Here is a 14,542-nt window from a genome sequence, read left to right on the forward strand (position 1 = left end):
CTAAACTTATGACACTGGTATTAATGTTGTGTGTCACACAGTACAGTAAATGTCAAATGTAAACTGAGATTTACTAAAATATCTTAATAAAACTTTCTTTCAAAATGTAATGACCCTATTGAACACATTTGTTTAATTATGGTAAGCTCCTATTAATGATTTTGTGTGTTTTTTTAGCAGTTTTACTGCTTTTTTGGTCAATTTTATTCGCCATCTATTCTGTTCTTAATGCTAATTTAGAAGGGTGAGGTAAAACAAGGCAATAATATTTTCAGTATCAAAGCCAAAGCTTATCGTTGATATTAAGGATGTGTGGGACCAATTAAATGTTGTCTTTTAATAAAACTATCAACCTTGCTTTCGCCTGCAAAAACAAGTTTTCACATATTCAACAGCTTGTTTCCTATAAATGTGTGGGTGCCGGTTTTTGGCATATTGTGTGCCTCGTATGACCTGATGGAAGATGTAAACGTAGCACAGATAAAGTTTTCTTCACAGCTAACAGCAGTTTATTTTCCTAATATTTTCATGTCCAAAAATCGAAACGATTCTGAATTAGAAATAAATGCAATCTTGCCGATGGTGTAGATTTCTCCTAAAACTCACTGTTAAATAAGGCAAAATATAACTTAAACATAAATAAATGTAATCCACTCGACTGATTCATATGTTCCTCTCTAGTTGATGAAGATGGGATGGACTGCATGGATAATGAGCGAAGGCCACATTTCCCCCAGTTCTCTTATTCGGCCAGCGGGAGAGAGTGAACGCCGCACGGTCCGCACTGCCTCATCTCATCAAGGTCACCACTGGAACAAATGAGGTCTTCTAACAGTCCCAGCTCTACCCACACTCCATCATTCATCTTGGTCCTTTCATTTGTTTAGCTAGACCAATGGAAACTCTTCTATGGTTACGGGAATTTGCACGTTGGGTCGGACCGAGTTCCTACCCGTCCTCGAAGCTCCAGCCCAAAGGTTGGGGGATGATGGGAGAACTTTTGCTGTTTGTTAAGAATTTGTTTACTTTTTCTCTTTGTCGTATCTCTTCATTCATCGAAAACTAGACTCAAAGTGTTCGGTTTGTATGAAAAAACTGCATGGCTAGAGATTCACATGGGTTTACGACCACATCTCTCGGGTACATTCTGTATAATAATGTAGTACAGTGACAGCTGCTTTGATATTACTGTTCTTAAGGTTCACCTTCTGGTATATAAAGTCAAAACTGCCATATACAGTTAACTCAGGCTTTACAGAGTACATCTGTGTTCGACTCAGTCAACAGGACTAGCTTTACCCCACATACCACACACGTACACCCTGCCTCAAAAAATTCACACAATTCAATACTAAAGCCCTGTGAACCTGAGCTATGCAGCACCAAACCACCACTAAGAATCTCATACAACATTTGTATGTGTTGGGAAGAGCCTGCTTTTCCTCTTAAATATATTTATATATATATAAAGGCTTTATTTCTGACATATCAGTCCTGTTGGAAATCGAATGACGCTTTTGACTCGTCGATAATGTTTTATCCAGTGCTACCGGCCTGTACGAGGTTTTGTATGTAGCTGGACCACTTGTGATATTCACAGACGGTGAATACGATCGCATCCAACTAGCCAAAACGGTTTTAGGAACAGTGTGTGAAATCCCTTCCACTCAATCTTTCTAAGTATCAAAACCCAGCATTAATAGAGAGAATGGCAGGGAAAGCACTACTATACTGTTTTATAAAGAGAAAAAATGTGATTGAAATATATAATATATTTATTTTTTGTTTGTCTTTAAGAGTGCTTTCAAAGTCTCTCTTTTAAAAAGGCTTACGAATGTACACAGATAGCCTTCTTTTGTTTTTATTACTTGGATTTACTTTCTTTTGTGTAGTATTGTTAAGTTTTTAATTCTCAACAATGTGAGAAGTATTGTTGGTCGTCTTTCCACCAATGAAAGGGCTGCAAAAGACTATGCTCCCAGCAGTAAACTAAACCAATTCCTATGGCTTGTCTGGCAGTACGCTACTGTATGTTAATAATGTGTGTTAAAGAAGCAAGCCACTGTCTTTGGCACGTCCAATTGAACAGAACGCAGATCATTTGTGACCATACATTCAAGAGCTGCGATGCTTTGCGAGATTAAACCCGTCGTCTTCACGTTCCTTCGCAAACCAAATCTGTCCAATCAGATATAAGCATAAAACCCCTAAAAATATGCTGGAAAAAATATTTATTCGATTTGCAAGCACCAAATGTGTTTGGTTGCAGACCCTCGGATGATGCTTGATCAAGTAGTTCAGATAGTAGAGGACAGTGCTGAATGATTTGGGAAAAGAAATAATGCAGCACAATTGCTGATCTCTCAGTATTGGTGTTTGGCAATAAAACCAACGTTTGTTTTCTAAAAGCAGAGATGCTCTTGTGCATGTTGCTATTGCTTCGGGTTTGAGTACATTCGTTTTTCAGGCTGTGTGCGCCGGTTGTTTTTTCTCTCAAGGTATTAATGTGGGTGTCTGTGTAAAGTGGACAGGAATGACCAAAACCGCTTTAATTTATATGTGGCATGTTTTAAAAGAAGATGGTGAGCACATACAGTACTGTATGTATTGAGATGGGAAAGTAAGATTGTTTTGGTATAGGGACAGGGCCACATGCAATCTGCTATTCCACCGAATTATAATGGCCATTGTGCAGTTAAAAGTGTAGTTGACACAAAAATATTTTTTTTGTCATTATTTGCTCACCCTCATAATTGTTCTTCTAAACCAAATTTGGAACCAAAAAGTGTCTTGTTAGTTTACCATGGGAATGGATGTCCACTGCCTCTTCTAGAGCTTCAAAAGTAAATAACAAAAGTATCATTAAATACATCCATGTGACTTGTGCTGCATATTTCAAGTATTGTGAAAGCATATGATTGGCTTTGAGTGAATAACTAATTAAATAATAGATTATATTTTAAAGTCTTGACCTGTTTCTCTCAGTCGTAATTCCAACACAGTCTCACGGAGAAATAAATAAATGGCACGAGGTGTGAAGATCTTGCAATACATGCACCAGGTTCCCATTTGGCGTGCGTGTGATGCGCCAGTCCTTCCCATCGACTTAAACACTGCATCTTTTTTGTTGTTTTATTTATTGGTTTCTCTGTTTTTTTAAACCATTTTCACTTGAGTTTAGGGATAGATTTCAGATTTGCTGAAAGAGGTTATTTAAAGGCACCCCGCGGAACTTTTTGGACACTAGCGGGCGCAAGATATGTATTTTTCATATCTAGCGCCCCTAGAGGCCACAAGGGCCGCAGCACTTCGCAAAGGAAAAGAAGACAACTCGTTAGGTCACAAAGTGTGCCTTCCGGCATGTCATATTAATATAATTTCATGGGTTATATTTTTTTCAAACGCCAAAAGATTGCGTATCTCACGTTTACAAGCCAGTTGTAACGGTGGTCGCTTGGTTAAAGTTTATATTTAAAAATTACCTTAAAGGGGAATCGAACCCGGATCGCCCGTGTCGTGGCTCCATGAGGTTACCACGGTGCCACAGTATCACGTGATATAAGTCTCTCTCTACACTCCTCAAGTAGCCTCCAGTAAAATTCACTTAAAAAAATATAGTGTTTGGGTGCCAGACAGGACTTATATATGCAAGCAATATAACATTACTTATTAGTCCAAAAGTATGACGGCCAAGTCAGCATTGGTCAGGAACCCCTCCTCCTCCTTTAGTTCACGCCAACGCTGGCCCAATATTGATCCTCATCCTTCCTTTTATTCTGTCATTCTCCCGTATTCTCTTTCTGATCTCCTCCGAAAAAACCTTGGGTTTCTTTTTCTTAGTTGCTGCTTCGGCCATGACAAAAACATCAGGAAAATAAATAGTTGCGCTCTCATGTCCGAATTTGAGGGATTGGAGGAAGTGACGTATGCCGTAAAGCAGATTTTTGTATTTCTTTTTTGTGCTTTGGTTACTACCCGAAACCCCAAGTTTAAAAGTATGAGTAAAAGCCATACAGACCCCGTCCGGCTATGGTAGACATGCCATTCAACTTATTTTAAAGGTGCAGTGTGTAATTTTTAGAAGGATCTCTTCACAGAAATACAAAATAATATACAAAACTATATTATCAGGGGTGCATAAAGACCTTTCATAATGAACCGTTATGTGTTTATTACCTTAGAATTAGACGTTTTTATCTACATACACAGAGGGTCCCCTTACATGGAAGTCACCATTTTGTGCCACCATGTTTCTATAGGAGCCCTTAACGGACAAACTTTTTTACTAAGTTGTCTCCGCCGATGACATGTTTGTCTGGTGACGGCTACCGTAGCTTCCTATGTGTTTCAAAAGCGAGAGGTGAGCAGTAAACTGAGATGTTGGTTGCAATTCACAACATCACCACTAGATGCCGCTAAAAATAACACACTGCACCTTTAAGTCGATGTACCATCACAAGGGTCTTGAAAATATATCATGAAGGTTGAAAAACTACAAAGTGTCACTTTAATATACAGGTTTTCCATGTTTTTGTCTATTTTTAAGCCATGGTCACTTGAAGTTGGGGTTAGATTGGGGTTTGGGTTAGGATGTCATTTTTATCTAACAAAAAGTTGTCCTAACCCTAAACCCAAGCGACAATGGTTAAAAAATAGCAGAGAAACCAATAAATAAAATGACAAAAAAAGATGCGCCATTTGGGTCGATGGGAGGGACTGGCGTGTCATGTGCACGCCGGGTGGGAGTTTGGGGTATGTGTTGCACGATTTTCACACTTCGTGCCATTTATACGCAACTCCGTGAGACTGGGCTGCTATATATATGTAAAATAATGTGTAACAGCCAAAACAACAGCAATATCCACAACAGGACAGTAAAGACGTATAAATTGTTTGCGTATGCTATCGCATGAAGAGAAGAGCAAAACGGTCTAAAAATACACAAATGATTCAAATGGAGTTATTTATAAAAATATATATATATATATATATATGTTCACAAATATTAAAAAAATGTCAAGTTCGTATTTCATCCCATGTGAGTTGATACATCCTGCAGGAAGTTTTTACCCCCCCCCCAAAAAAAAAAAAACAGGCAGCAGATTGCATGTGGCCCTAGACATGATGTAAGAAGAACGCAAAATAATCTGAGATTTAAGCGCTTATATGTGCCATGGGAATAAGAAAAGAGGTTGTGTTGGATTTGGGACTGAAGAAGAAAAATGTCTAAACTTGGGTTTCTTGCATGTGTGTTAAGGTTGCCGGATCGTCGTGGATCCGATTATGGAAAAAGTTGTGAACGTGTCTGTCGATATTTCTTTTGCCGAACAATGTGCTTCATTATCCACCCAGATATGAGTTCGATTTCCTTTTAAAACCTAATGCTTGTGTTGTGTGAGCATTGTGAATCTTCAGACAGTGTAATGTGAGATGCCATCTTGAGGATATTCCTGCATTCAAACTGTGATGTCTAACTCAATAATGTTTTCTGACAGCACAGCACAGCAGTGGTGCTGCCAGCAGATTAGCTGTTTATGTCACGCTTTGTCTTCCAACTTTTCCTTCAAATCATTCCTTGTTTTCTTTAATTGAACAAAAGGACAGACGTTAATAGAACTACAGATTTCATTTAATTGGCTTAAACTGCTGACTATTTCAGTGTTTTGTTTGTTTTTTATTATTCTTATTTAACAGTGAATAACTTGAATATTCCTGAGTATTGTTTTAAACGAAGATTAAAGCACTCTTGTATTTTTTTGTTCGCTATTTTGTTTTGGTTAAACTGCTTTTTTAGAGCAACTGATTTGTGATTGTATGGACACATTGGGATTCATTCAGCCATACTGTGATGTTCATTCATTTCATTAACTTTAATATGCACTTGTGAAGGAGCGATGAGTCCTGAGCGTTTCCTCAAGACATCAGAAGGCAGAGGTGATGTTCATTGGGACGGTACCTTGTACAGTATGAGAGAGACTTTTATTCCTATATTTTATTTAAACAGCAGAAGGGCCTTTTGGCTTTGGCCAACTCAATCATACACTTTTGTAATTCCATATTTTAACACTCGGCTTTATATCTGCCTGTAGTAGCACTTTCATGCCCATTGCCCTTTTTATATAGCTCCGCAAAAGAGAAATGGTCACTGCTTTAAGAAAAATAAAAGAAAATACTTGAAAGCACAGATTCGCCCCATGCTATTTTAATTTAATTAAGAGAGATTGTACTCTGTAATATAGGTACGGATGCGGATAGACGTGTCGGCAGGAGACACAGACAGACTAATGTTTTCCAAGATTTCCTAGCGCTAGTGATGTAGAAAACTTGAGCCAGTTTCAGAGGCAAATGCTCACTCGTAAACCGACCTCAAGGTTATTATTCCGAATACCGAACTAGTGTGAGGACGGGACCCACGGAGACATGGGCAGCATGGACTCCATCCCTCCTGACTGCACCTCAGTGTGCAAACTGCTGCTATTGTGTGTACTTGTCTACAACAGAATTTCTCTATATCGCGCTCCTGGTAGTGTTATGTATGAATGAGCATGAATTGTATAGTATTTATTTAAAAACATCAAAAGATAAACTTTAAAAAAAAATGAAAAAAACATTAATTTTATGTTCATGTAGCTTTAGAGTTTGTGACATTTCTTGACCTTGCTAGCTCTGCTATTAGATCCATGTTAAGAACTAGTCATGTGGTTAAGAATTTTACACAGAAGGGATTAAAACAATGATAAACTGTATTACTGTCCATCATGTTAAATAAAAAAAAATGGAATATAGGGCCTATGGGGACGCGAAGAGCTGCAAGAAACTGTTTTTGTACACTGTACATCCTAGTATTTTTACACGTAAATGTATATGATAGGGATGCACATTATTTTCCTTCTTACAGACTGCTTAAATAAAGCACTATGTCAATCTGCTTTTGCTCTAGTTGTCTGTTTGGCTTATTTGCTCTTGTGATATAATATCTACTTAATCCATGCATGGATTTTGCAACCAATGACTGACGTTTTTTTGCATAATAAATTGTGACGATTAATTGCCTGTTTTGGGGCTTTGACATTTAATTTTCACACATTGTTGTGATTATTTAAATTAAATCTTTTGCAAGGTTTACATAGCAGTGAATATTAATACACATAACATATATTTAAAAGTAATCATTTAATTATAATAGTTCATACTGCTTTATTTAAATGCTGTTTTTCCACAGTACTGAATGGCTTTGCAATGTATCTTATTACAGTGTCAGTTAAGGAATGCCATCTAATACAGTCTCATTTATACAGGCCCTACAGCTCCCCCTTGTGTTTTTTAAAGAGATGTGCAATCATTGCGGTGATCTGAAATCATTGCAATGAGGTCAAATAATTGTGATTATTTAATCATTGTGACAGCCCTAACCAATATTGGTATTCAACATTCCATAGAAATATTAAGAAATAATTTATTGATTATTTACAACAATTGTATAATTAGAAACACACCAGCAAATATATATTCCTGTCACAAAAACAATAAAATGTTTTTATAAATGTGCACAAATACTATTGCCATATCAATAAAAACGAATGAAAATATATAACACAGCAGAGAAGTAAAATGTCTGACAAGGGCTCATGTGCTTTTACGCAATAAAAATAGTGAACTGCACTGTAAAAAAGATTTGTTGTTTCAACTTAAAAATGTGTTTGCGCTGCCTTAAAATTAGAAGTTAATTAAACTTAAAAATATTCGCTGACTCAAAAAAATGATATACAGTTTTTAAATATAATTATATGTAAGGCAGCATGAAAACTTACTTTTTAAAGTTGAAACAACTATTTTTTTAACAGCTGTATAAGTATTTTGCAGCACTGAACTTTCAATGGTATCCATGCAGTGGTTAAACTGATGCGAGTAAACAGTAATCCAGAAGTAAAGTGTCCATGAATGAAGTGATGGAGATGAAGTGTCATGCCTTCATACAGCCAGTGTGTCCACTCTTTTCTCAATATGCATCTGGGGATAAAATGACAGGTGGAGAGTTTATGAATCTTGGTAGTAAACTTTGATTCACTAAGATAACTTTGTGAAACAGGCAAAAACTTTGGGGTCTTAGACAAAATGTTAAATGGTCTCTCATTTTTTAGGTCGATTTGGATGGAAGTGTCTGCTAAATGAATAAATAAAATGCAATTACCTCGGATAAAAGTAGCTATTTAAATGTCAAATGTCTTTATGTCACACCATAAAATTCAACAAATAAAATCATATATTTATAAATTCAATAAATTAAAAAAAATCTAATTTCCAAAATGTAATATACAGTATAACTGTGTTAATCCTAAATATTTTGCATGACCCTGTCATTTTATGTTTCATTTTTTTTTAAAGGTTTCAATAGTTCTTTTATCATGTTGAAGCAAATTAAAAGAAGTGAATAATATTTCACTTTTGTTTCGAATAGGCAAACTTAATTCTTAAGAAGGCTTGAAGAATGAAATCTTCGACCGGCTGTTGAAATGGTGCAGTAAGCGGTTCGAAATCTTTCAGCGTGGCGGTCAGCTCGGCAGCATGTGGGTGTTCTTACACAAATGCTCAGAGGGAGAGTCTGAATTACTAACTCGCTCTAATAACAAAACAACAGCATGGTAGTATTAACAGAGCCGAGAGCGGCGTCGCTTTGCGGAGCGTCACTCCATTTGCAATAATCTCCAACGAATGTCAGCATTCGGCGATTCGCTGTCTGTTGCTGACGTGCCTCTAGCAGCAATCTGGATGAGCATCTGTGGGTGCCTAGTCTAGCGTGATGTGCAGCCATGGATACCAGCTGCTGTAGTGCTTGTGTGCTCACGCTTTGCATCTCTATTCTACACCATTAAGATTTCTTGCTTTCTGACATTATCTTAATGACAAGTCATCTCTTCCAACATTCTCATTACTGTCATTATCCAAACTTTTCATCTTTTATTCCATGATTCTCAATGGGAGGTGTTACAGTAGTACAATATTAAACAGCATGAATTAAAGGCAGTAGACTGTACAGTACAGTATACTACCATGTATAAAATTACAATTAACTAGTTCTACATTATAATATGGTGACCTTTGGGTTTGAACATAGAAGCAAATCTGAAAGTAATGTGTGCATAAGAAAACTGACCTGGACTTTCAGGTCCTTCATCTCTTCGGCGAGCTGTTGTCGCTCCTGCATGAGCTGATTCTGTCTGTAGAGAAGCTGCAGGACCTGTTGTGAACTGGCCTGACAGTGCTGATCCAACTGCTGCAGTCTACCAACACACAAACAAACACAAATCAATACGGCTCTGGATTTCTCACTATTCGGTTGGTAAGGTTGCTGTCACTCCAGCACTGAAATCCACCTGAATTGGCTCATAAAAAACCGAGGTATGGCACATGCTTGGATCTGTGCTGGTTATGCTTTTTATCATTTGATCAATAGACAGTATTTCTGTTCGAGTGGTGAAACATAAATAAACTTCAAGCACTACGCTAAGGCAGATGATAGGAGAAACAGGACTTTCGTTACAAGTGTCATTTCTGTTTGGGGCTATTCATTAATCGCCCCAAACTATATTTTCAAATCCTTCAGATTTGGCCATCTCTTTCTTTAAAGCTGTAAATGTGTTAATTCCTTAACTCATTCACTATAATTCACATCTGATCTGTTTTTTTGGGGGGAGACTAGTTAGTGTGCTTACTGTACACTAGACAGCTTGTCCTGTCGGTTGGTCTCAATCTGTTTCAACGCTTCTCCCCGTCTCTCTTTTGTCTTTCTTACCCTCAACCCACTTTCTTTTCTTCTCTTCTGGTCTGCCTGGTGCGAGCTGGACAGGACTGATGGCAGGGCTGTGGTGGGCATCCTGTCCCATGCTCAATTCCTGCTGTGATGGGAGCTGGCGCCACTGCTGCCGTCCGTCCTCCTCCAGAATCTGGCAATGCTTTGACACTGACCCTAACCTCCTCCACATACAACTCGGCTCCGAATGTTTTACTCTATTACTGAAAACCTTTTATCAAGGATTTTTACTCTTTTGTGAACTATGATTCATCTGCTAAAAATAACTCGTGAGAAAAATAGGAGCTGTGAATACAGTGCATTATTTGTAAACCTGCAACGGCTCTGTTAATGTCCATCTGCTTTTTTGACCAAGGGCCTTTTTTGAAATACATCAAGTTTTATTGTTTAAGATAAATGTGAATCAAGTTTTTAGCAAAAACTTCATTTTCATTATTATTATGTAGATAGATTTAGAAGTATTTTTTAAGATTGAGTTAAGATTTTAATAGCAAAGGATATAAATACATACTAATAAAATTAATTTGATATACTATTTAAAATTTAAAGCATTAAATTAATGTGCTATTAGCCAATTGTTACATTTTTACATTATTATTTATTCCAGCATTTTCTTTTATTTTTTTTATGATATGCCTTTAACAGAACATTTTATTCTAGAGTCAAGTAAATAAATAGAAAAAATGAAATATTTATTGTTGAATCTAACAAAAAAGTTCCCCTAACTAAAATGTTTCACTTTATGCCCCATAGTATCAGTAAGTTCAACATGACCCAGGTGAAAAAGTAGTACACTTCCATAGTGTACCTAAATGGCTTTATTTTCGCACACTAATTTTGTACTTAATATATTAGAAAATAATCTTTAGTACTTCTTGACATGATCTGAGTGTGCTTCGCTGTGCTGTTTTGAGATACCATGAATATGAACTAAAATGCACTTTTAACATACTATTTCTGTATAAAAAAATGTATTAAGTAACACTTGTATTAAACTTGAACTCAACTTTCATACAAAGATGGGTTCAAGTTTACTACAAGTGGTACCTAAATACAATTTTAAATACATTTTTAGCACATTTTAGTGCATATTTATGGTGTCTCAAAATAGCACAGTGAAGTACACTTAGATGATCCTTAGAACATCTTAAGAAGCATTAAAGATGAATTTTTAGTATATTAAGTACAAAACTAGTGTGCAAAAACAAAGCACCTTAAGCACACCATGGAGGTGTACCACTTCCTCACCTGGGGAGTCTCTCTATGGCAGATGAAACTTTGTAGCTGCACTAAAGTTCAGCAGTCAAGATCGATGTGATCTCAAGGATCTTAAAGCACTTGAGGGTGGTTTCCTGGACAGGATTAGCTTAAACCAGGACTAGGCCTTAGTTTAATTATGAAATATAACTAGTTTTAACAAAAAACATGCCTTAGTAAAAACATTACTTGTGTGCATTTTGAGGCAAAGCAAAGGTCACTGATGTCTTAAGATATGGCAGTGCATGTTGTTTTTAGTTTGGACAGCTCTTACATTTATTTTAGTCTAGGACTAGTCTAATCCCTGTCTGGGAAACCGCCCCTTATTGCAGGTTGTGTAATCCCCCACACACCTGAAGTTCACCTTAAAACCTCTGCATACACACACACACACACACACATTTGCTGCATTAACCCTTTACACAACCACACCACCCTTGAATAGCAACGGCAACACAATAGGTTACGCTTCCAGTGCCCGCAACCGTTTACTTTTGGTGCCCATAAACCATCTAAAAAAAAGGGAAAAAAAACACAACTCCTGTAGTCATTTCTGAAGCTGGACTCACGACGGGAGTCTGATTAAATTAGAAGGCTGTCCAGCAGCTAGGGCTGCAAATCCAATAACCTCCCTCCATTTACTGGCACGCAACTTAATTAGGTTTTTAATACAGCTTAGTGCATGGAGCTGGCCTGGTCTGGCCACTGCCGCCTCTGCCTGCTATTGAGAGAGTAAGTGAAGGGTTTTGAGAGGGAGCAGAGCTTCCCCGCTGACCCTGGTGAAAGGACACCATCTGCTGGCTCCCAGGCTAACTGAAGCCAGCGCAACGCTGACACCCGACTGCTGATGTGCCGAGATATCAGCGAGTGAAATGAGGGCCTGCTTACTGTATTTACTTTTGATAAACAATGAAAGAAAATGTGTGTATGCAATATTCGGGTATTCATTTATTATTAAAAAAAGAAGCGTATTCGTTACATTTAAAAATGCTGTCTTGAAATACAATATTTTAACTTTAGCTCTAAGGATGAGTAGTAATGGACAGATGTCCCTTTTCTTTATGAAAACTAACCAGAAAGCATGAAAAAAATGTAAAGTACTTACAATAGAAGTTTAGTGAGATAATAAAAAAGGCTTTTTGGTTTTTACGGTTGTCATTAAACGTAACATTTTTAATGTGAATTGTCAGCAGGTGATGAAGCGCTCTGTGAGTTTGTATAATAAACGGTAAGCGAGTGTAAGTGGCCTGCAGTGTTGCCACCTGTACAGCGAGCTTTGATGCTGATGGACTGGACTGAGGTTCATCTGCTTGTGTGGCCTGCTGTGGCCTCAGGGTTTGTGCTTTATGTGAGCGATGTTCAGTGCTTAGCATCTGTTTAGAGCCGGCCAAATGAATTGGCAAGAAGCGGTGCGTACACTTTCAAACCTCACAAACAAGTAACAAATAACATCACAATTCTTTTCTTAATATCGAGGGGTTCAACAACAAGCAATTCATCGTAAAGTCAAGGTAGTGTTCAAACTATCCATAACTTCTGTGCCAATACAAATATTTGATTATTTAGAAAGAAATCCGCCGATACAGATAATTCTTTTACTCCTTATTTGAAAGTTTCAAAGTTTCACTAAAAGTGCCAAGCATACAAGCTGCAATTCTATTGTCATTGTCACCAAATTAAAAATAATCCCACAGCATGAGTTCTGATGTGTTCGCCGCTTTGATTGCCAAAATATAATCTGCACTGATCATTGACTCTTTTTAAACAAACGGCTGATGTCCGATAGTGGAAACAAATTGCTTTTATCTGCCGATACCGATTATAAAAAGTTCAGTTGATTTAACTTTTAAACTTACAAAATCCATTAAACTAAAACATTCAAGTAAAATGAACTTAAAATGATTAGTTCATGTTGTGAGGAATACCCATAATCCGTTGCGCCTGATTATTTTGATTATTTTCTGCTTTTTCACAGAAAAAAAACTGATAAGAACTTTCTCTACTCAAATATTTGTTAATAAAATGTCATATAGGTTCAAGCTCTTATATTGTTGATGTTGTTTTGTTGTAAATTATAATTTTGTAAAGTCACCGTGTTTCCGTACATGAACCCTGTTCAGAACATTTTATTGTATTTCTCTCCACAGTACTGACAATGTATGTCTAAAAAAACTGTTTTTTGTGTGTTTCTGTGGAGAATTATGTTTATTCAATGATTGACTTAAAGTCTGTCATTAATTTTGTGTTATAATACCATTTATAACTTTAAAGTAATATAAAGTGATAAAAACTAAAGTTATGCAACGGGCTTCCTCACAAATTTCTAGTAATGTCAACTAATCCGGGTTAAGAGTGCAGGAATATTGGAAGAAATTAAAACATTAAGTATGTTAAACTTAAAATTAATTGTTATTTCAACCAGGCAAAATTAACTTTTTTAGGGCAACGAGTTTCCATACATTTTTTAAGTTCAATCAACCTGTATGGGCTTAAAAGTGCTTTATTTTCGCACACTACTCCTGCACTCAACACACCAAAAATTAATCTTTATTACTTCTTAAGATCATCTAAGTGTTCTTCACTGTGCCATCCCGAGACACCATACTAAAATGTGCTAAAAATGTATTCAAAAAATGTATTTAGGTAGTAAACTTGAACCCATCTTTGTATGAAAGTTAAGTTCAAGTTTAATACAAGTGTTAACTAAATACATTTTTAATAGAGGTATAGTATGTTAAAAGTGCATTTTAGTTCATATTCATGGTGTCCCAAAAATGGCACAGCGAAGTACACCCAGATGATTTTAAGAACATCTTAAAAAGTACTAAAGACTAACTTCCAGCACATTAAGTACACAATCAGTGTGCAAAAACAAAGCACCTTAAGTACACCATGAAAGTGTACTACTATTTCACCTGGGTTGAAAGATAAAAAATGTGCATTTTTCCCCAAAACAATTTATCTTTAAGTAAAAGATATCGAATAAACATATATTTTATATTACTTTAAATTAAGTTAATTAATAATTACAATTGTTAATAACAATTAATAACAATAAGTTATTGTTTTTTTAACTTCATGCTGCATTTTTAACAGTGGACAAAATTACTTACAAAAATGTAATATCAGCAACCAAAGCTGCTACTTTCAGAACAAAAGAGGCAGGTTTAGTTCCTCAACAGAAAAAAATCTCAACAAATGGAATGACAAATCACTAAATCCAGTGAATTTATGAGGCTCCGTCAGCAGCCGGCTGCAGATAGTGCCGGGAAAGGCTACTCAAGGCTTGGAGGAAGGATAAGCAGTATAGAATATATGCAATCTGTCTTGGCTTGCCTACTTAAAACAAAACTGCCAGAGGCAGAGAGGACACATTCGACCCACTCCCCAAATCCCAGGCCAGAGACGGTTTTACTGACCCCAGGCACTGGATCTTATATACAGAACCTATTCCGTTAGACAATGGTTATATTG

General features: G+C 36.7%; 2 protein-coding genes across 3 annotated transcripts in view; one reads left to right on the top strand and one right to left on the bottom strand.

Annotated features, from left to right (window-relative positions):
* The window catches only part of akt3a (v-akt murine thymoma viral oncogene homolog 3a), a 114,752-nt gene extending 107,817 nt beyond the window's left edge, over positions 1 to 6,935 (top strand). For both annotated transcript variants that reach the window (XM_055170256.2, XM_055170255.2), the window contains one exon: positions 682 to 6,935. In XM_055170256.2, the coding sequence (XP_055026231.1) occupies positions 682 to 767 (86 nt within the window). In that variant the 3' untranslated portion in view covers positions 768 to 6,935. The remainder of the gene's footprint in view (positions 1 to 681) is intronic.
* Positions 6,936 to 7,442: 507 nt separating this feature from the next.
* The window catches only part of sdccag8 (SHH signaling and ciliogenesis regulator sdccag8), a 59,579-nt gene continuing 52,479 nt past the window's right edge, over positions 7,443 to 14,542 (bottom strand). Inside the window, exons 17-18 of the mRNA XM_055170381.2 lie at positions 9,155 to 9,281; positions 7,443 to 8,010 (exon numbers count right to left, since the gene is read on the bottom strand). Of these exons, the coding sequence (XP_055026356.2) occupies positions 7,972 to 8,010; positions 9,155 to 9,281 (166 nt within the window). The 3' untranslated portion in view covers positions 7,443 to 7,971. The remainder of the gene's footprint in view (positions 8,011 to 9,154; positions 9,282 to 14,542) is intronic.

The sequence above is a fragment of the Misgurnus anguillicaudatus genome, chromosome 11, assembly GCF_027580225.2.
Source record: "Misgurnus anguillicaudatus chromosome 11, ASM2758022v2, whole genome shotgun sequence".
Lineage (NCBI taxonomy): Eukaryota > Metazoa > Chordata > Actinopteri > Cypriniformes > Cobitidae > Misgurnus > Misgurnus anguillicaudatus.